Raw genomic sequence first — 21,584 nt, forward strand, 5'->3', positions numbered from 1 at the left:
ATACACACGGCACGTGGTGAACATTGGAGACAAAATATATATTCGTTGAAAAAAAAGCCCGGACTTATAGAAACCTTCAGCTATACTCTTGATTCATTCTGGAACTAAAAATGTTAGAGAAACAGATTTGTACCTGAATTTTCTGGCATGTCCCTGCGTACGAAGTTCAAAGTTTACGGACGGCTTCCAGAGGTCTTGATGCCGAAAATGACAAGAAGGCAGCTGTGCTCCGAAACAAACTCAACAAGCCTCACTGCGGGATTTCTGTGTACAAAGAAAATCAAAAGTTCGACGAATACATTTGACCCCAAATCATTACTCAATCTTAACAAGTTTAGCACCACTGGAATGACAATTTCAAGGGCTTTCTTCTCGTACTAAACAAACAAAATAATCCTTTTTCAAAATGTGCAAACTCGCGACTAGGACTTGAATGTATACTTGCACGTACGTGTGTTCGATGTTCGATAGAGGCAAAGTCTGCCTCGATTGACGTCACAAAAGGGGTAGGCGGAGTCACCCCACCCACAGTTTTATTTATTTGTTAAAACATATAAATCGTTAAAAACAATTACTAAACAAATTATTCTATTGTTCGGAAAAATAATCCTCTAATGTGAAGAAAACTACTAAATATTTCCAGGTGACTTTAAATCTGTCTAATAATTTATAATCCTATAACTTGAATAAGTTTACAAATTTAAATAACAATACCAAAGGGGTAGGTAAACCCAAAGCCCATACCAGTTGAATCCTTCAATTCGTTTCGCCCCGAGGGTAAACACAGTCCCCCACATTCTATGAAACGAAAAGACAACGCCAAAGAATTGAACACCGAACTTTGCAAATCCCGTTCGCTGAGCTGAACTGTTATGAAAACACTAGAGAAAACAAGGTTCAATGAGTTGAGAAATACACGAGTATATGGTTATCAATCAAATCAACCTTTGTACTCGGGGTACAATCAATCGGTTGGGTGAACTGTTGGTGTTACCTGAACCACGCATAGCTTCACAACAGAGTGAACAGACCCTTGAACTTAGGGGCACATAGTGTGGTTTGGGGAGCGGTTTGTTTCACTACTTCTTCGGAATCTCCTCTTCAAAAGGACCTTTACTACAGAACCTTGAAAACTTGTTACTGATCATCGGGAAGTTTTATCAGGTAAGATCAGTAAGATTATGTAATATGTTAGTGATATTGTAAGGGCAATGGACACCTTTGGTTAATTGTCAAGGACCAGTTTTCTGACATAGGTGTGTCCTAATTTATGTGTAAAATACAACATTTTGTGAAAACTTTGACTGGTTGTCAAAGTTGCTAGGTATAAGATAACTTAACATCATGTAAGATGTTTAGTAATAAAGGTACTGGACACCTTTGGTAATTGTCAAAGACCAGCCGTCGATTTTAACAAAACTCTTCCTAACTTAGGATTAATCTTATGATTAATCAAAAATACTTTTATGTGGTAAGCAACTTTGCTTAGCAAAAAAAGTGGCTCTGCTTTTATCATCCAATATGGGACTAATAACGCTACAATTGCAGCACACATTCAGCGTTGCAATGACCAGAATAGTGATGCATGGGAACGATGTTAAGTTTTAGATGTGGGAAGAAAACCAACATTTGGGAAAAGTCAAACAGTTCAGGTGGGGGGTAATGAAAACCACACCCACGTGGAAGGCTCTATACTAAGGGTGTGTTGACCTCAGGACTCCAAAGGGGCTGAAAGGCAGGGAAAGAACCACTGGTAACAAGTTTCTTTTTGTAACAAGTTTTTGCTTCAGGCAAAACATTTCCAACGCTATTTATTACTCCCTTTTCTGACAGTGTAATTTAATCACAAATTTCGATTGCCCCCCGTAATAGTTGTGTGCCCCCACATTGAATTTGTCACCGTTGATGCATGCATAGCTGGATTTTTAACCTGGGTGTTCCCTTATGGTTAGAAGTTCCCATAAGGCGTTGGCACAATTATTGTTAAAGACATTGGCTCATTGGCTCAAAATGGTTCCCTTGCAACCTTGGTGACTAAATGAGTCAAAATTCTCTCAGGTTTGTTAATCAATTAATAAGTTGGGATACACCAAGTGAGAATACTGGTCGTTGACAGACGTGTCCAGTGTCTTTAAAAAAAATAAATAAAGTTTCAGAAAAAAGAGCAGTGCATACGAACGGAAACCGACGTTTTCTTCAACATAATACCAACGAACTTTCCCACCTGAGGTTATTGTAACGCTTATCAAATAGTGAGTCCTTCAAGAATAGAATTCCAAACAATGGGGCTTTGTTTACTTTGGTCGCACCTTTTGGGACACCTTAAACCGGTCACTGAAGTCTCTATAACCCTTATCGGCCTTGCCCAAACACCCCGTCAAGGTGTTTTCTTTGAGCTTGGATTAGTTCGCCCCCTTTGATGACGTCAAACACATCGCTGGCCTTTTTGCGTCTCTTTGACGAAGGCTCAAAAAAAAAAAAATCGTCCCCTTCTTCGTCCCTTTTAGAGACCGCACCATTTTTTTTTTCTTCTTCGGAAAGACAAACTTTCTTTAAATTCCAATTAAATTTACTGATCTTCTAAGAACTCGTACCTATAAAGTAGGTGGCGACTTTAAACTGAGGACTTGGTGGTCAATGTATAAATATCAATGCTTTGGGGCAACCTTTGGGAAAGAAAAAAAGGACCCTCATCTTCCTCTTTTAAGGGAAACCCTGACGATCAACTGGTAGTTTTTATGACTTGGCCTAAAAGTTCAAGGAAGGGTAGCCGTGAGAGCTCAACTTTAGTTTTTGACAAAAGGGTTAAATCTACTGGAAAATGGACAGTTTCGGATTTCCGGATTTTTTGTTGTTTTTGTGTGTGTGTGCGAAAGTACCTTTGTATTAAAGTACAATACCTTACTGTTCTTAGATATAGGTTTTCTGGTCACTTGAACAGAAAAACCATTCATTTTAATACCTAGCTCATTCAATTTCGTTTTAAAATGAATGCTTTGTTGAATCAGCATTTAATGGTCAATAGGAGTGATTCAATTTCACAAGTTTGCATTCATACTGCTCAAATAGTTTCATTCAATTTCACGAAGCCGCAATATCTATTAAATTTCGTGCATGCCAACAGCCAGAGCTGGTCAACCATTTAATTAATTCCAGGTGTAAATAAGTAGGCCTACAGCAAGTTAGTTAAAGAATGGTTAAAATGTATCTTAATTGCCTATAAATATTAACTAAATTGGCTGAAGTGAGTTTTTTTTTTCAGTTAAAAAGCGAAATCATGTGTCCACGAAAACGAAAATAAAACACATTAAAAGCTGGACTAAAATTCTAGTTTGAGTGGACTAGGGGGAAATGTACGAGTCTAAATGCGTGTTAATATTAAAATTAAAATTCTCCTGATCAAGTTTCACCTCATGAAGAGGGACTGGAGTTTCAACCACCCAGTTTTTAAAACGAAACCGCGCAAACAGGAATTTGAATAAAAAGTCTTTTTGCATTCCACTTTAAATCAACACTTCAAAAGACGACCCTAAAACCACCTTTGTAAGGTTTCGCAGAACTTATTTAACCACAGCAAATACAAACAAATTTGTATTAAAAATTTCAGGCGTTGGAATGTCATTCTATTTAAATATAGAGGTACTTTGACATCATGGTTGTGATTTGAAAAGGTAGGCACGGATTTGCCGGAAATGAAGTGTTTAGTTAACGGGCTATAAAACTATTATTTCTCGCTTTTACAGAGCAGTCAAAGCATTAAAGACAGTGGACACTAATGGTAATTGTCAACGACCAGTCTTCTCATTTGGTGTATCTCAACATATGCATAAAATAACAAACCTGTGAAAATTTGAGCTCGATTGGTCGTCGGAGTTGCGAGATAACTATGAAAGAAAAAACACACTTGTCACACGAAGTTGTGTGTTTTTAGGTGCTTGATTTCGAGACCTCAAATTCTAAACTTGAGGTCTCGAAGTCAAATTCGTGGAAAATTACTTCTTTCTCGAAAACTATGGCACTTCAGAGGGAGCTGTTTCTCACAATGTGTTATACTTACTATCAACCTCTCCCCATTACTCGTAATCAAGAAAGGTTTAATGATGATAATTATTTTGAGTAATTACCAATAGTGTCCACTGCCTTTAACGGGCTTTAGAACTATTATTTCTCGCTTTTGCAGAGCAGGCTAAAGCTTTAAAACCAATGCGTCCTGCATACGACCTTTCATAGTAAAAAAAAACATGGAGGTTCCAAAGTCTAAGGAATTCTCCACAAAGGTGGATCGTGTGCTATTTAATAGGCATAGCGATCGAGACAACCTTTGACAACTTTTATTATCCATTGATTATCCACGGTCACAACACAGCCACAACGGAAAACCAGTCAGCCATTACTTTATCAAAAAAATAAATAATCCATGACAATTTATTTCTAACACCGAATCATGGGTTGACAGGTTACACGTGTTTTGTCTATATCAATGTTTTGTGGGCAATTGACAGTACGTTTCGCCCCCAAAGATTTGTTGTTGTTGTTGTTGTTGTTGTGGATTTTCATATCTGCAAAAGTGATAATGAGTTTTGACAGTTTTGCATTTTTGGCATTCTCACGTCAAAAGCTTGCAACTATAGCTTCACACCAAAGTGTGGATATTCAAATGATTCATTCTATTCAATAAAGAAGTTCGAATAACAAATAATTTAATCATCAATCAAACAGACACAAAAATAATGTGTGGCCTGACGTTTCGGCCATGCAGAGTCATTTTTTTTTTTTCGCCCAAGAGAACTGAGAGAATTACCAACTGCTAGGGTTGAAATGTCAGGGCACCAATTTTGTCTTTGCATGATACCGTTGGTCAGAATTTGCAACAACAATACTTCATTAACCTGTACTTCAAGTTGGGTATTTAGGAAGAGGGGGGCAGGGGGACACACCCGTGGTCACGCATGTCTGATACTTCACGGAGGCGACAAAGGCGGTTGTCCCTATGCTCCCTGGTTATTGCCTTGGTGCCCTTGAAATGCTCGACGGTAGACATTTACAATTTTCTCAGAGGATAGGGTGCTTTTACTAAGGAGAACATGCTTGTGTGCCCTTGGCATTTCAAAAACGAAGCATACATGGCTGGTCACAGAACATAAAGGAACTTTGACAAAATGTGTGTGTAGAACTGACAGCAGGGTGACAGACAGTGTTCATGTTTGTGTAATCAACCAAATAAAACAACAAGCCTCGCCTGTGAGAATGTTGGCAAATACCTTTGTGTGATTCAGAAGAAATTGTAAAGAACCATGTGCGTTTTTCAGCATGTGAATGTACCTTGTTCCTAATTTGATATTTCTTTGTTAAGGCTTACAATCTGTTGTATGAGACAAGGAGAAAGGAATGAACAAAATCAGGTGCATTTTGTTAACACTGAGGGGGGGGGGGGGGGGCGGCGGTATAAGGACATGGTGTTGTCCTTAGTTTAGCTTATACAACCGAAATCAGCGATTTTGTTACTACATGTACTCAGATTCAGTTTTGTCAAATATGATTTAATTTCAGAGGGAAATATTTCAAACAGAAGTTGGGTCTGGTATTTAATTTCGTTTACATTAATCTTTCAGATTAAAATTGAACAATATTATTTGTTTGCGTCCCCACGTTCAAAAAGAAAAAGGAGTTGAACTTGTGTATTCATTTAACTCATATTCAATAAGTTCATGCAAACTTTGCGTTTCCAAACCTAACCTCACGTAAACTAAACACTCCCTGCGAAAATGTTTTCTTAACAATCGACAAATTTACCAAGGTTTGTTTACAATAGATAAGTGCAAACAATGCCAGAAGTTCTATGATGTATAGGCCCATACACAACCAGTGTATACCATTGGATGTTTTATAGGGCAATTCCAAAGAATGTTCATTGTACTACGAACTTTATCAACCCCTGTCACTGGGCCATCTATTTCATGTCATAAACTATCTCATCTACACGAGCATAGAAACCAAACCAACTCTTTTCAGAGTCAACACTCCCTCAAAAAAGCATTACAACATGGTTGTTTCCGCACGTTTACTACCATTTATAGTTTACTCTTATTATACGAGTATCGTATGACATGTGCTGCCAAATATTTAGCGCATTTTAACTTAAAGTTTTAACTTTAAGTTAAAGTTACATTAAATGAAATCAAATTAAATTAAAATTACAATCGATTAAAGTTACATTAAATTAGATTAAATTAAATTAAAACTACAATAGATACATAGTGCGCTCTTACTCACCAAACGATGGTTATACACATCGCTTAACATTCTGTATTTTTTAAAGTAATGTTTTCCTTTTCCCTTTTTTGTATTACACATGACCATAGCGTAGTAACGCTGTTAAGCTGATTTTTATATCCTGTAAAAAGATCTAAAAAAAAGAGTATAAAAAAAACAAAAAAAAAACCACCCAAACCCTCAACCACAAGAATCATCTCTGCCCGAACAGGTACAAATTTTGGCCCTGGGTGGAGAGAAGCAATTGTGGTTAAGTGTCTTGCTCAAGGAGACAAGTGTCACGACCGGGATTCGAACCCTCAACCTGTTGACTCTGCACCATAAACCTAGAGTATGATGCAATTGTGACTGGCTTTTTGATGTTTGTAGTGCTTTTTAAACTTGTGCGAGCAATGTAGTAATTTCTTCTTTAAAGACACTGGACAATGTTTGCCAAAGACCTGTCTTCACAGTATGCAACATATGCGTACAATTTGAGCTCAATCGGGTGTCGAAGTTGCGAGATGAACTTAATGAATGAAAAACAGAAACCCTTGTCGCACCATGGTCACACGAAGTTGTGTGCTTTCGGATGTTTGATTTTGATACCTCAAATTCTAAATCAAAGGTCTCGAAATCAAGTTCGTGGAAAACTACATTACTTCAGAGGGAGCCGTTTCTCACAATGTTTTATACTATCAAACTCTCCTAACTACTCGTTACCAAGAAATGTATTATGCTAATAATTATTTTGAGTAATTACCAATAGTGTCCACTGCCTTTACGGAGGTTAATCAAGTTTTCTTATGGCTCATGTCCGATGTCTTAGATTGACTAACTGGTCGCCTGTAAATTGCCTCGAGTTACATGTTCCTTCAGAACCAAGCACAAATTGAATTGATTGATCAATAATTGATTGATTGATTGATTGATTGACAAATTAACAGTGATTATTGTTTCCTATTATTTATAGGTACTTCAAGACTCTCTCAAAAATGCACCGCCTCATACTTGGACTCGCCGTGCTGATCGGTTGTATCAGCCTCGTCCCCAAATCAGCAGAAGCTAGTTGTCCTTCAGGGTAAGAGGATGATGTAGATCTAACATTTGTAGAGTGTAAACACGTTAAAGGCAGTGGACACTATTGGTAATTACTCAAAATAATTATCAGCATAAAAACCTCACTTGGTAACGAGTAATGGGGAGAGGTTGATAATATAAAACATTGTGAAAAACGGCTCTGAAGTGACGTATTTTTCGAGAAAGAAGTAATTTTCCACGAATTTGTTTTCGAGAACTCAAGTTTAAAATTTGAGGTCTCGAAATCAAACAGCTGAAAGCACACTGCTTCGTGTGACAAGGATGTTTTTTCCTTTCTTTCTTAGCTATCTCGCAACCCCGACGACCAATCAAGCTCAAATTTTCACAGGTTTGTTATTTTATGCATATGTTGAGATACACCAAGTGAGAAAACTTTAAAGGCACTGGACTAATATGGTAGTTCTCGAAGACCAGTCTTTTTATTTGGTGTGTCTCAACATATGCATACAATAACAAACCCATGAAAAATGGATCCAAATGGTCGTCGAAGTTGCGAGATAATAATGAAAGAACAGACACCCTTGTCGCACAAGTTGTATGCTTTCAGATGTTCGAAATCGAGACGTCAGCTGAGGTCTCGAATTCAAATCAAATATTTTTTTGATAAATTACATCTTTCTCGAAACTAAAAGTGAAAGACTTTTATCAAACCTAGTAAAAAGCTCAATTTCAATACTTTGAATAAGTTTCAGTTTTGACACGGAACATAGTTTTGTTTTCACCATTATGCCGTACAAGTCACTTACACGCATTTATAGCTCATTTTTATTAATGAAAAACCTGGCTTGTCTTTAATCATCAAAGTGTGCACCTAACGACAATGTTTCGATAAATTTCAACATATTGAATGAATTTTGCTTTGTACGTTTTTGATTTTGTTTTATAATTATCAATTATTGATTGTTTTTACTTCAGCTTGACAGAGTTCCAATGCCACCAATTACGACAGAGCGGAAGTTCGTTTAGCAGATCCCTCGACGAGTCAACAGAACTGTAAGCTTTTTCCCCCGGTAAAAGGTTTTATCGGTCACACTCGGCAAATGAGCAGCTAATTTCATTTTCATGCGTTTGAATTAAAGCTGTTTGCCTCTCCAGTTGTTACTGTTGATTCAAATTCAGAATTCGGCCATTTAATTTCCTTTTGAGTTGAGTCAAATTCATTTAGCACTCTGTTCAATTTAGCGTATCGTCATTCTTTTTCGTGACAAACACGCCTCAATAAGCGTCTGTGAATTTGAATGCTGCTTTGATGAATTGTATTATTAAATTGAATTGAATGATTACTTTTGTTAAATCGAATGACGCAACAGTACATTTTGACTAATCAAAAACCAAATAGAATTACCCTTTTCATAAACATTCGATTTCGCGCGAAATAGAATAGCTTGGTGGTTGAAATGGCTGCTCATTTGCCGAAATTGACCGATAATTTTTTTTACATGAAAACAATGAGTGATGAGCCGTGTGTTACGTACAATTAAGTACTGTACCAGGTCTCGAATTTCTTAGATGTGCTTAAGCACAACGAGTGGCCAAGCACACAAAAATGTTACCAGCCAAAACACCATGTCACACGTACACATTGTGACTGGTGTCCTGCTCATTTCTGCTAAGCAAGCAATTGTTGAACAACAGTTTCATGAGTCACACATAGAGGGCAAACATGGCATTCAATACAAAATTACTCCTCGAATTCCTATCATTTCACTTGTTTGTTTTCCCTTTCTCGTTTCGTCTGTTTTAGTCGAAATCTCAATCTTAACGAACTGGACGATGACACCCTAAAGAGGGCGCTAGATATGTTGCTTGCTGAGAAAGCGATGGAGGAATTCGAAGTTGAGGAGACGGAAACCACAGAGATGAGGAAACGTCTTGAAGAAGAGAAACAGCTAAGATCACAGTACGAGCGAGTCAGGGAACTTCTTAACAAACTTCTTCAAGAATAGACCATCAGCAACCCCAAAATAAAACAACTGAATCCCATTACAAACTGAAACACACATATTTTTTGTTGTCATACACGGGACCTACACGGGAGCTTAGTGTCCCAAGCGAAGAAAAACTCATTCCTTGTTAAGTATTAAAATTTTTGCAAAAAAGATTAGCAGTCTACGTCCGGGGTTTGAACAAAAACACCATTGAGTCCAAAGCTTTTAACTTTTCGGCCACGACAGGTAGGCCAAAATTATTATCTATAATTTGTCTGCCTTTTCGATCATACTACCGCTGACCAAAACTAAAGAGGTGAAGCCAAAAAAATGACAAGAGCTAAGAAAATTCACACATTCTATATTTTGCATCCCGTGGAGACATCTGTTGTTTTTTTACTGAACCTTTAGTCAATCAATTTCCTTACGTTGTACACAACATTTCTTGTCGAGCACCCGAGTCTCATTAGAACTTCCTTATGAAGAATCTTAGTTTTTCCTTATCTGTCTTGTTCTATATACCTCCTGGAAGTAGTGATTTTTTAAAAAAATAAATAAATAAAAAAACTTTTTCATGACTTGTTCTAAAACGTTTCGCTTTAAAGGCCGAGTCACACTGCAGCGATAACGAAAACGAAAACGATCACGACGCAAAGAGAACGCATTCTATTGGTTGAATTTCTCTGCACTACGCACACGCCCATTCAACCAATCGGAAACCAATCGAGGGCGTGTGTTGTTAACATTCTCGTTTTCGTTCTCGTTAAATATTGAGGCCTCTGGTATCGGGCCCTTTTTTCCATTAATAGTGTTTATTATATTAAGGGCATTAAACTAGTTTTGTCAGACGTTCAATCTCAAACGTCGTGAAATATTTCAATTTTTGTGATGCAACATGCGCGCTTGTGGGCATTTGTTTGTGAGAGGAAAGCGTTTGGGCCACAGCGCCTTTGAGCAAACTTTTGATTTAGGCGCTTTTCAAATTATGTTTGTTTGATTGATTGGTAGCACGCATATAAAAAGGAAAACTCTTTAAAGTGTTTATATTATTAAATATTATACCAGTTTCTATGCCCTAACGTTGTATACATGTCTTTCAGTGTAGCCTATGTTTTTAAGTTTAGTAATCAATGTATTATAAATCAATTTATTTTACAACGATCAATTACGCCACAAACGTCACATCACAACCAGTATGCATACTTTTCGAATCCGCGCGAGACTTGCAAGAGTCTTGCGAGTGTTCGGGACCAGTTGGTCTCACTTACATTCGACTCAAGGGGGCGCTATTTCGAGATTAGGACGTCATATTATGCAAGGTGCCTTTAATTGGATCCGAAACTAATCAAGGGAGTACAGCATGGTCGCTCTCGCATGCTTTTGAACTCGTCGTCCATGCATTGGATGAAAACGAGGCTAACAAAACGAGAACAACGAAACCGAGGCTATATACCTTAAACACGATTGAATGATCACTACAACATTGTTTGACAAACGTACTTGCAAAGTGATTGCAACAAGTATGAAATAAACTCACACACAATATTATTTTGAAACACACTGTGTTTATTTGTTGTTTATTTACTTCGTGTTTAAAAGCTTTGTATCTAACTTTAGCATGAACAAACAGCAGTAAGGCCCCCGAAACTGAACAACACATAAATCCAATAAGTAAATAAATAAACCTGCATTTAAACTAGCATTTTTATTTCAGAAAAACATGTATCATAAGCGTGCTCCGGACAACTCTGAAACTAAAATAAGGATAGAGGGCGGAGGATAAGAAGGATAGAAGTTTCTTCCACACTTTGCCATTCATTGCAATTGCTTCATCAAAGTTGTGTTGTTTAACCTTTAACTTTGCATATCTTCCAGAAAACTCCAACTAAATCTACCGGGTTCTTTTAGAAAAATAGCATTGATTTCCATACTTTTCTATGAATGTATTGCTTTTGTTTTTAAATTGCATTAATAACATTGCTTTCAATAATAAATACTTACAATTGCGAGAGGAAATAAGCCGCTATGTTTTGATTTTTAAAAGACGATCTGAGCATCAGATTGAAACCAAGTTGAAACCAACGGTTCTTTTCAGAACCATCCAACTCATTAGGAGATTATGATTACATGGCGCTACCGTAAAGCTTAATATATCGTATTTCCACCATGCAACGTTTCAAATTTTACTTAATAATAAAAAAAAGAAATGGCAAATGCACTTGCCACCCCCCCCCCCCCCCCCCCCCAAATGGCAACATTTAATTTCTGCTCGAGGTTTTACCTTTGTTGACAAAAAGACCCAGTTGTTAAAGGCAGTGGACACTATTAAACATTGTGAGAAACGGCTCCCTCTGAAGTGACATAGTTTTCGAGAAAGTAGTAATTTTCCACGAATTTAATTTCGAGACCTCAGATTTAGAATTTGAGGTCTCGAAATCAACCATCAAAAGCACACAAAACTTCGTGTGACAAGGGCGTTTTTCTTTCATTATTATCTCGCAACTTCGACTAACGGATTAAGCTCAAACTTTTACAGGTTTGTTATTTTATGAATGTTGAGATACAGCAAGAGAGAAGACTGGTCTTTGACAATTACCAATAGTATCCATTGTCTATAAAGGCAGTGGACACATAATGGTTATTACTTTAAAAAAGTTGTTAGATTACGAACTTCTCTTAGAACGAGTATTGGGGAGCTGTTGATGGTAGAACACGTCGTGAGAAACGGCTCTCTCGGAAGGAAGTCAATTTTGAGAAAGAGTTAATTTTTCACTCAATTAATAATAAAAGACTTCAGCTGACGCCTTTTATTATGCACCTAAAAGCACACAAATTAATGCAAAAAAATGCATGTTTTTCATTCATTGTTCTCTTGCAAATTCGATATGACAAATTGAGCCAAAATTTTCGCAGGTTTGTTATTTGTATGTATATCTTAGTTGGGATTCACCAAGTGAGAATACTGGTCTTTGATAATTACCAAAGGTGTCCAGGGCCTTTAAGCAAAATATCTAACGTTTGCATTAACCAGTAGGGGGCCTCCGTCTTACTCTTAGTTCACCCGCCACCAGTCTCTCATCTCCAGTTAACAGTCTTAGATCTTCTTCTTGTTGAAGGTCCCGGAGTAAATCTCTAAGGATGCGCAGTTTTTCAATGAGGTCATTTTCCTCGATTTCTCTGTCGGCCTCCGTCTTCAAAAATGCTCCATTGTCAGTTTCCTCCCTGGAAAAAAATATGCAGAACTTAGTTATTATAATAACAATACAAAATATGTATATCTTATTTGGTTTGCGGTGACCCCTTGTGTGTATATCTATTTGCCAGGTAGATTGTGTTCCTTAGAGAGATGTATTGCGTTTTTATAACACCCCTTACAAATATTCTGCATTTTCAGTGGTTTAGAGCGCGTCACTTGATATGTCTTAGTTTTACTATAAACGCGGCCGTGTGATAGTGTATCGTTTGCCGTGTGATAGTCCGACGACTATCACACGGCGTGCAGTACCAAAACGTCCGTTACGTGTACGAGGATGATAAATTAATAGTCTGTAACCATTTCGGATTACATGCAGAGCACAGTAAAAGTTTTCGCAATCTGTATTCGCGTCGTCCGTGGATTGTAGCATTCAGGTCTGTAACTTAATAGTACAGTATTTAGAAATGTTTAGGGTGTTATAAAACAAATATTGACTGCTTTTACTCGTGCTATGGTTCGCCTCGGGAAAATAGAACGCTCCGGGGATCACCTCGGGAGTCATAGTTTTAATTATATAACTGACATACAGATCCTTGTCATTTGATTGGTGGAACTTACTTCACGTGACATTCACTATTACTCCCATCCTCACCGGCGATCAAAAAGACCTATTCGCCCATGGGGAGTAGCATTTCACATTCGACAGTTAGGATCATCCTTGTTCCCAATGTTATTGAGCAGTACAGCGCCGCCGCGCCGCTGCTAAAACAAAGGAGCACCTGTGCAAAAGGTTGTGATCCGATGTGTGCATTGTTGCCGCTACGTGGCGATATATGATTTTTGGTTGTCAGTAATTTGTGTGATTTATATGTCAGTTATTTAAAACAAATATTGAGTGGCTTTAATTCGTGGAATGGAAGGAATTTTACATTGCGATAACATTCCTCAATATTTGTATACCATAGCACTCGAAGCAGTCAATATTTGTATAATATTCAACTATACCGGATATTTTTTTGGAGGTTTCTCAGTTCTGAAAAGGACTGCCCTACTTTTGAAATACTACTTGAAGCTTTAAGCTCACCACCAAAGTAAACAAAACTCGTTAGCAGTCTAAGAAATCACTAATTAATTGCAAATCACTATACTCGATATATCTGTACCATTCAGTAAAGAATCACTAAGCTCATTCTAAAAAATGTAAACCAAACATGGTCACTAGAGGGCGCTGATCTACTTTACGATTCCATATTATGACTTACTCCCTTTTGTCGTCCCCATAGAGCCTCTTGATAAAATTCACACTGCTGTTGCATTTTTGTCCTTTACGAGATTTCCTGTTGAGAAATAATAAAAAAGAACCCATAATTATTATCACCATTGTATAAAAAAATGAGAACACAAAATCGGTTAAGCTGCTTATTAAAAGCTCCGGGTGAAATTTGAGTGACATCTTAAAGACACTGGACACGTTTGGTAATTGTCAAAAACCAGTCTTCTCACTTAGTGTATCTCAACATATGCATGAAATAACAAACCTGTGAAAATTTGAGCTCAATCGGTCTTCGAAATTGCGAGATAATAATGAAATAAAAAACACCCTGGACACACACATGCTTTCAGATGCTTGATTTCGAGACCTCAAATTCTAAATCTGAGGTCTTAAAATCAAATTCGTTGAAAATTACTTCTTTCTCGAAAACTACATGTACGTCACTTCAGAGGGAGCCGTTTCTCACAATGTTTTATACTATCAACCTCTCCCCATAACTCATTACCAAGTAAGGTTTTATGCTAATAGTTATTTTGAGTAATTGTCAAATGCTTTTAAAGGATTTGGGTACTTTTTCAAAATGTCCATAGCTTTACATTAAACTTACATGGTTTGAAGATAATGACAGTAGAAAGCTTCCCTTCAAAATTTACTTACTGAGGTGCTGTAGTTTTTGAGGAATGAGTAAAACAATGTCATAAAAATACGTTTGTAAATGATTAAAATAATTTTCGTCTCATGAGACGAACATTATTTTCATGCCATTGTTTTACTCATTTCCCCAAAACTATAGCACTTCAGCACGTAATATTTTCCGGGAAGCTTTCTACTATCATCTTCAAACTGTGTAAGTTTAGTGTTCATCTGTGGACATTGTGTTTTTTTGTCCAAGAAAAGTTACATAGACCCTTTAATGAAGAAAGCAACTTCTAAAAGGGTAAAGAATTAAAGCATTTATATTTATTGAACTGCCAAAAACAAGAGAACATGACAAAGTATACAACTAAAATAACTTACCCACAGTAGAGCCCCGAACGTCGAGCAAGGGTTGGCCTAGGTAAGTCTGACAGCACTAACACAAACAGCACTGATGTCACGAGTGCCGCGAACTTCATTATGGCGACCACAGTGTAACGATGATGAATAATTATAAATCTGGGGGGGGGGGGAAGAGGATTACATATTAAACAAATTCGAACAGATGGACACACTTGTAAGCCAGGTTTGGGTAAATTTGTCTGTATACACTCCCAAACCAAACAGTGCACTCCTACTAAATTATCCACCATATCAGATAAAGGCTGGTGGGGTCATTTGATTATTGCAACCAATCAATGGATACTATTATAAATTGCACACGATTAGTACAGGCCTACTCAAAATACGTATAGGCCTTTTGAGCAAAGTGAGCAATTATTTAAGCTTTAGTTGAACACGTACTATTAACCCATACGAAATAGTTAGGCAGTGGTTTTGATGATTCTGGTTAAAGGCATTGCACACTATTGGTAATTGTCAAAGACCAGCCTTCACAGTTGGTGTATCTCAACATATGCATAAAATAACAAACCTGTGAAAATTTGAGCTCAATCGGTCATCGAACTTACGAGATAATAATGAAAGAAAAAACACCCTTGTCACACGAAGTTGTGTACGTTTAGATGGTTGATTTCGAGACCTCAAGTTCAAAATCTGAGGTCTCGAAATCAAATTCGTGGAAAATGTCTTCTTTCTCGAAAACTATGGCACTTCAGAGGGAGCCGTTTCTCACAATGTTTTATACCATCAATCTCTCCCAATTACTCGTCACCAAGAAAGGTTTTATGATAATAATTGTTTGAGCAATTACCAATAGTGTCCACTACCGTTAAATGTTTGTAACTTGTACAAGTTTAGCATGCACAATAAGTATATAAATCATGCAAAGATAGGCATCTTAAGATACAGCTCGACACATCATGATTAAACACATAGCAAATAGTTAGTGGTTTAAGCAAGACAATAACAACATTTGTGTAAGTCGATATGAAGCTAGAGCTTACAAGTGACAGGCACAAAATATTTGTTGACCTGCACTTCAAAATCCACATATTATTATAACTTATAATATACCACAATATGAAAAACACATTCAAGTATCGCCCCAGGTATGTAATTTGGACCTAGCGTTGTCTGTCTCGAAGGCTAAAATGACAACACTACATATCCATTTAGCCACTGTACCGCCCAGCCGCATATAGCGATACACTGTATGCGGTACGAGGAAACCTCGCTAGCTTGTGTTTGTAGGGAAAAAAAAGGAACATCAAAAGAAAACTCGATAGTCATTAGTAGGTCTACGCATTTGTTAATATATCTAGTTGTTATAGATCGTTATTAATTCTCCCTTCACAGTTGACTTGTCGCAGCTAATGATGATGAAATAATTTAGCTCTTACGAAAAATAAAACGCTCATTAGTAAACAGGAAACTGTTAATCATTTATGATCATATTGCCGAAAATTAACGCCTTCGCATTTAATCAGTATGAGCATTGAGCCAGACAAAAACCTTGAAAAGCTATTGTGTTCATTTTATCCGTGCACAAAAAATATTCGCCATAAAAATTACCGTAGCCGTTTAACGAGAGGCATTTATTGTTCCCATGAGAACTTGTACTTTTATACAAATAATTATTACCGAAAGGGTAAAAAATTGTGCATACACATTAAGCTATGGCTATCTTTTAAAATTTGAACTACAATTCCAGTAATTTACTGCAAGAATCTTGAGAAATTGGATTTCAGCAAACTCGGGCGGTGCAGGGACTAAAGGGTTATACACGCATGAACAGCGGAAGGGGTAAACGAATAGAGAGAGAGAGAGAGATATGGGGGGTGGGGTAGGGGGTCAGTGGTAAACAAAGCATAGGGAGACAGAGGAAGTGGGTGAAGGGAAGGGGGCTGGTTTGACCTAAACTTAAAGTTTGAAGCACAAAGGACAATATTATAAAAGGTGGGAGAGGGAGAAAAGTGAATAATTAGTGACCGAGGCAGGCTAAAAAGGGAGATAACTTTGGACGAGAGAGAAAGCAAAGACAATGGGGCATGGTTGTTAGTTTGAACAAAATTGTATGTCTCCCCCCCCCTATTTTAGACCCAGAATCTCACAGATTTATGGGGTCTAGAGAGTCATTTAATCGCACAATCTCCCGTTATTGACTGCTGTACTTTCGTTATAATCATAATTAGCTCAGGGAGGTTTTGAGATTATTAACTTAATTGAACAAATCTGGGAACAATTCGAAAAATCACACAGCTGTAGCATTTGACAAGCAATTAATTAGGACCCACAAATTATGCGAAGATTGGCAAGCTTATTTCATTGTCAGCAATTTGGGAAAGGCATTGAGTGGACACAGTAATACAAATTTGGTTGTAAGTCGACATGGACATAGTGAACAATGTGATATCTAAACGAAGGCAAAAAAAAAACAGAAACCTAGACATGAACAAGCACATCAAATGGTCGGTTTATGAAATTGTTTAAAGCAAGGCCACAAATCATACGAAGCTAAACAAGCTGTAAGTAAGCAAGCAGTAAAAAAAGAAAAAAAAAAAAAAAAGGACACAATAATAAATTTATATGTATATTGTACACCAAACAGTTGACTATAACCTATCAACACACAACATGAAGAGCATTACAACATAGTTATGATGATTTTGTTTTTATTGCACATTTCACAATAAATTTCCAAATGCAATTTTCACTAAAGCGCACTCGTCATTTGATCATTTTCAGCTCCCTTGGGAGTATATACATCATGAGCAACCGCAGCGCTTCAATGGCTTTTTCATACACAGTATCAACCTATACCCTCAAAATTATACCTTTGTATACCCATGCGTGATGAAAAACAAATTATAGTAAAGTGTCTTGCTCTACCGGGACGGACACAAGTCCACGACCGGGACCCGAACCCACACTCCGATGACTAAAAACAAAACAAAAACATGAATTCGGGTCTCTGAACCACTCGGTCAGATACCTAATAAAGCACATAAAATCCATAAACAAATTAATGAAATAGTTTCCTATCTGTTTTATAAGGTGTGTCCAGCAGAAATACCCATGAGTGAAGAGAATTAATTATAGTTAAAGTCACCTGGAAATATAATTTTTTTTTCTTTCAAACATAAGAGTATATGCTTACGAACAATAAAACAATTTTTTTAGTAATTGTTTGTCACGATTTATATGTTTAAAAAATATATAAAGTTGTTTGGGGAGCTGACTCCGCCTACCCCTTTTGTGACGTCAATCGAGGAAGACTTTGCCTGTAATGCGTATAGTAAACACACGTGCAAAGTACATATACGTCCAAGTCGTGAGTTGGTACATTTCAAAAAGTGTTTCTGCATTCAGCAGCAATACACCTGGTCGGCATTGCCGGAATTTTTTTTTTTTTTTTTGAAACGTACAAACTCACGACTTGGTCCGTACATGTACTTTGCAATTGTGTTTACTCTACGCATTACAGGCAAAGTCTGCCTCGATTGACGTCACGAACAGCGCCCTCTCGGGTCGGGGTCTACTCTTAAATTTGTAAATAACATAAGAACTGATTTTTTAAAACCTTAGTTAACTGTTTATTCACATTCCACTCATCAAAACACATATATTAGTGACAAAAGCTTTATTTTGAAAAAATACCACTTCCAGGTGACTTTAAGTCATCTTGCTAAAGGACACATGAGTGTCACGACCAGGACCCAAACCCACACTCCGATATGACATTACTACAAGAACATGAATTCAATTAATTATGAATGAATGAATTATAAATGAGTGAATGAAATGTTTTCTTACCTGTTTTAAAACGTATGTCCAACAGCAACAGAACCTAATCCCGAGTCTCGATTCAGCTTATATTCAACCTCCTCACACCAAACCAAAACGAACGCTTTTATACCCCTTTTAAATAGAAATCACCGAGTTCACACACACCACATCAAGCACAAATCAGTTTGTGTTGATCATGACTCAACCTAACTCAAACTCCTTAATGTGTGCACGGATGCATAATTGCTGTAAAGCTGCATAGACCGTCATCAATCGCCCGACACCATTACGGTAAACTTTTGTGTCCCGCTGTCACCCGATAAATCATCAACATCATATTAGATTGTTTGCCGTAGCCAGATAACAAATTCAATCCCGTGACCTCTGACCTATCTATTACGATTGCTAATAAAGTAAATCCAGTCCGGGCTTATGGTGGCGCTACACAAACACTGTCTATTATAACTGAGGCACTCAAATTCTAACATAAAAACCCAGACGTTTCGCTAACAATGCAGCTTTTAAAGCCCGAGGTGAAATTGAATCTAAGCCCACATTTATTGACTAAACTCATTCAAGGCTGTTTGCTCTAGTAATTTTCTTTTGTCGGCGTACTTGTTGGCACATGGAGTTATTCGTATTGTACGTGATTCTAGACACAGTCCAAAGTGCTAATATTGCTAACGCGGAGCAGACTATGCAAGTCTAACACGGACTAAAGTGTGAAAAAGTATTGTGCTCAAACAAAAAACACAAGGTTCAGCATCTGGGCCCCCAAAAATACTTGCTAGTAAAATCAGATTTCCTGCCAAGACTCAACTCAATTGTTATGCTAAGTAAACAACCGCTAAATACCAGTCACAAGCAATGTATATGGCATGCAATTTGGGCTAGTAACATGTGGAAAATAAGCGAGCTATTTTCGTGCTAAAAGCATTTTTTTTTTTGCTTAAGCAGCTCTATGAAATTGGCCCCAGGATCCTAAGAAACTTGAATACGCCGAAGATCTGGTCTTTCTACTGAACAAACACGAACAATACATGTGACGTCACAAGGTATCCGAGATTCAAATACACTCTTGAAGCCATTATACACTTTCGGAACAGAAACAAAAATTAAAGTTCACAGATTGGATAACTTTCCGTATGGCGCCCACCACTTTTTCACTCATTTTTACAAAAAGGGATATATCAATCAGGTAAATTAGATACTATATTATTTTATTTCGAATGAAAAAGTGGTGGCGCCATACGGAAACTTTTCCAAATGCTTTTCTTTTTGAGAAAACATTGAAACAATTATCAATTCTCGACAACGAGAATTACGGATTTATAGTAAACACATGTCATGACACGGTGACACGTGCAGAAACAAGGGTGGGTTTTTCCCGTTACTTTCTCCCGACTCCGATGACCGATTGAGCCTAAATTTTTACAGGTTTATTATTTTTTATAGAAGTTGTGATACACGAAGTGTGGGCATTTGGACAATACTGTTTCCCGAAAGTGTCCTATGGCTTTAAGGGGCACTGGACACCTTGAGTAATAATATTGCCAAACACCTGTGGGCCTAAATAATCCTCTGACTCTGCTTAGCGCTTACAATCACAATTCGCGGCTTACCTGCAAGCGCCGAATTCCGTTCCCTATGGGAAATTAACATGGGCTTGAGGAGGGTCAAGAGGAGGGTTAAAAAGAGGACGCTATCAGAAAAAGTTGTTTAAAAGTTTACCATAATATGGGGGACAACGACACTCCGCGGGGAGGTGGGGGTGGGGGGTGGGGGGGGGGGGCAGAATCGCTTGCCACACAACGGCGTGCATAATACAGGGTGCGTTAGTTTAGTGTTTTTTTCTTTCATTATTTTCCTCGCAACTTCGACGACGGATTGAACTCAAATTTTCACTGGTTTGTTATTTTATGCATATATTGAGATACATCAACTGTGAAGACTAGTCTGATGACAACTACCAATAGTGTCCACTGTCTTTAAGTCTTATTTGAGTGAGAACTTCCATCTTTCTCGGGGTAGCTGTTTCTAAAAAAATCTTTTTTTTTTACAATGAACAGCTCTCCAATACTGGTAACCAAGTGGTCACGATAACAATTAGTTTAGGTAGTAACCAAGTGTCTTTAGTGCCTAAAGCTGGAACAACAATTTCATAAAAACAATGTGGATATAACGTTACCAGTTGGATGGTTGAGAACGTTGGTACAACTACCAAGTGCCCAAGATTCTTCTTCTGGCGAACGGCTCCAGTCGCATGATGTTCCTTTCGGTGTCGAGTCCTAAACCGGGACACGTCGACCAGGCGAGGTGAGCAGAGGTGACCGACTTCAACGGGCTTTAACCCCATTACGTAGAGGTGACAAAATCGGCATCTCTGGCCAGTTCGCATTTCCATCCATTGAGACAAAAACTACAAGTAAGTGTCTTTATTAATTGCAGTTTTACTCATTTACACCGATGTGTATATCCCACCCGAGTATTACGCCTGTGATTTGTGTTAGAGCACATTGTTTCAGAGAGAGTCCAGATCTTGAAACCAACAATTTCAAGACTAGTGCGGAAGGGACTGCGGGGTCAACATTTTCTGTATGGCATTGCGAAATGTGTGATGGGATAAATGCCGATGCGCACACACCTCCCAACATCTTGCCGTTGATCACTGCATTGAATTTGACCATCGGCCATGCATCAATGCTAGTCAAGAATGTATTAAACAAAAGTAAGTTGGAAAAGTTGTGTAACATTACCTAATAGGTTTTCTATCACTTTGACAAAGAGCAAAGGAGTGCTGTGGTCGGACATTGGATGTTTGGAATGCTTAATACAACATGTGTGACTTTCCTTGTATCTTTTTGTAGTGGCAATTGGGTAAGACCTTGTTCAGTAGAGTGGATTGAAAAACAAAACAAAAAAACTCACCTTTGAAAACCTATTGAAAACTAATTTCCCCAGTGTGGGATAATAAAGTTCTTCATCTTATTTAATGCGTTGAATATTATGA

The 21,584-nt window shown here is 37.6% G+C and overlaps 2 protein-coding genes across 2 annotated transcripts; one reads left to right on the forward strand and one right to left on the reverse strand.

Moving 5' to 3' along the window:
• Nucleotides 1–944: 944 nt before the first annotated feature.
• LOC139953913 (uncharacterized) lies at nucleotides 945–10,288 on the forward strand. Its single transcript, XM_071953517.1, has 4 exons — nucleotides 945–1,164; nucleotides 7,226–7,333; nucleotides 8,269–8,346; nucleotides 9,098–10,288. The coding sequence occupies exons 2-4, from the start codon at nucleotides 7,248–7,250 to the stop codon at nucleotides 9,297–9,299; spliced, it is 366 nt and encodes a 121-aa protein (XP_071809618.1). The 5' UTR covers nucleotides 945–1,164; nucleotides 7,226–7,247; the 3' UTR covers nucleotides 9,300–10,288.
• Nucleotides 10,289–11,987: 1,699 nt separating this feature from the next.
• Nucleotides 11,988–18,995, reverse strand: LOC139953912 (uncharacterized). The gene is made up of 4 exons (XM_071953516.1): nucleotides 18,602–18,995; nucleotides 14,768–14,905; nucleotides 13,740–13,814; nucleotides 11,988–12,503 (listed from the first exon to the last, which is right to left on the reverse strand). The coding sequence occupies exons 2-4, from the start codon at nucleotides 14,863–14,865 to the stop codon at nucleotides 12,305–12,307; spliced, it is 372 nt and encodes a 123-aa protein (XP_071809617.1). The 5' UTR covers nucleotides 14,866–14,905; nucleotides 18,602–18,995; the 3' UTR covers nucleotides 11,988–12,304.
• Nucleotides 18,996–21,584: the final 2,589 nt, after the last annotated feature.

Source organism: Asterias amurensis, chromosome 22, assembly GCF_032118995.1.
Source record: "Asterias amurensis chromosome 22, ASM3211899v1".
Taxonomy (NCBI): domain Eukaryota; kingdom Metazoa; phylum Echinodermata; class Asteroidea; order Forcipulatida; family Asteriidae; genus Asterias; species Asterias amurensis.

Bases quoted from the DNA above. Each gene is read 5' to 3' on its own strand.
- LOC139953913 (XM_071953517.1), top strand. From the start codon at position 7,248: ATGCACCGCCTCATACTTGGACTCGCCGTGCTGATCGGTTGTATCAGC. The intron at 7,334-8,268 runs GTAAGAGGATGA...TTTTTACTTCAG, and splicing joins GAAGCTAGTTGTCCTTCAGG to CTTGACAGAGTTCCAATGCC. The intron at 8,347-9,097 runs GTAAGCTTTTTC...CGTCTGTTTTAG, and splicing joins CTCGACGAGTCAACAGAACT to TCGAAATCTCAATCTTAACG.
- LOC139953912 (XM_071953516.1), bottom strand. From the start codon at position 14,865: ATGAAGTTCGCGGCACTCGTGACATCAGTGCTGTTTGTGTTAGTGCTG. The intron at 13,815-14,767 runs GTAAGTTATTTT...ATTTCTCAACAG, and splicing joins CGTTCGGGGCTCTACTGTGG to GAAATCTCGTAAAGGACAAA. The intron at 12,504-13,739 runs GTAAGTCATAAT...ATTTTTTTCCAG, and splicing joins TATGGGGACGACAAAAGGGA to GGAGGAAACTGACAATGGAG.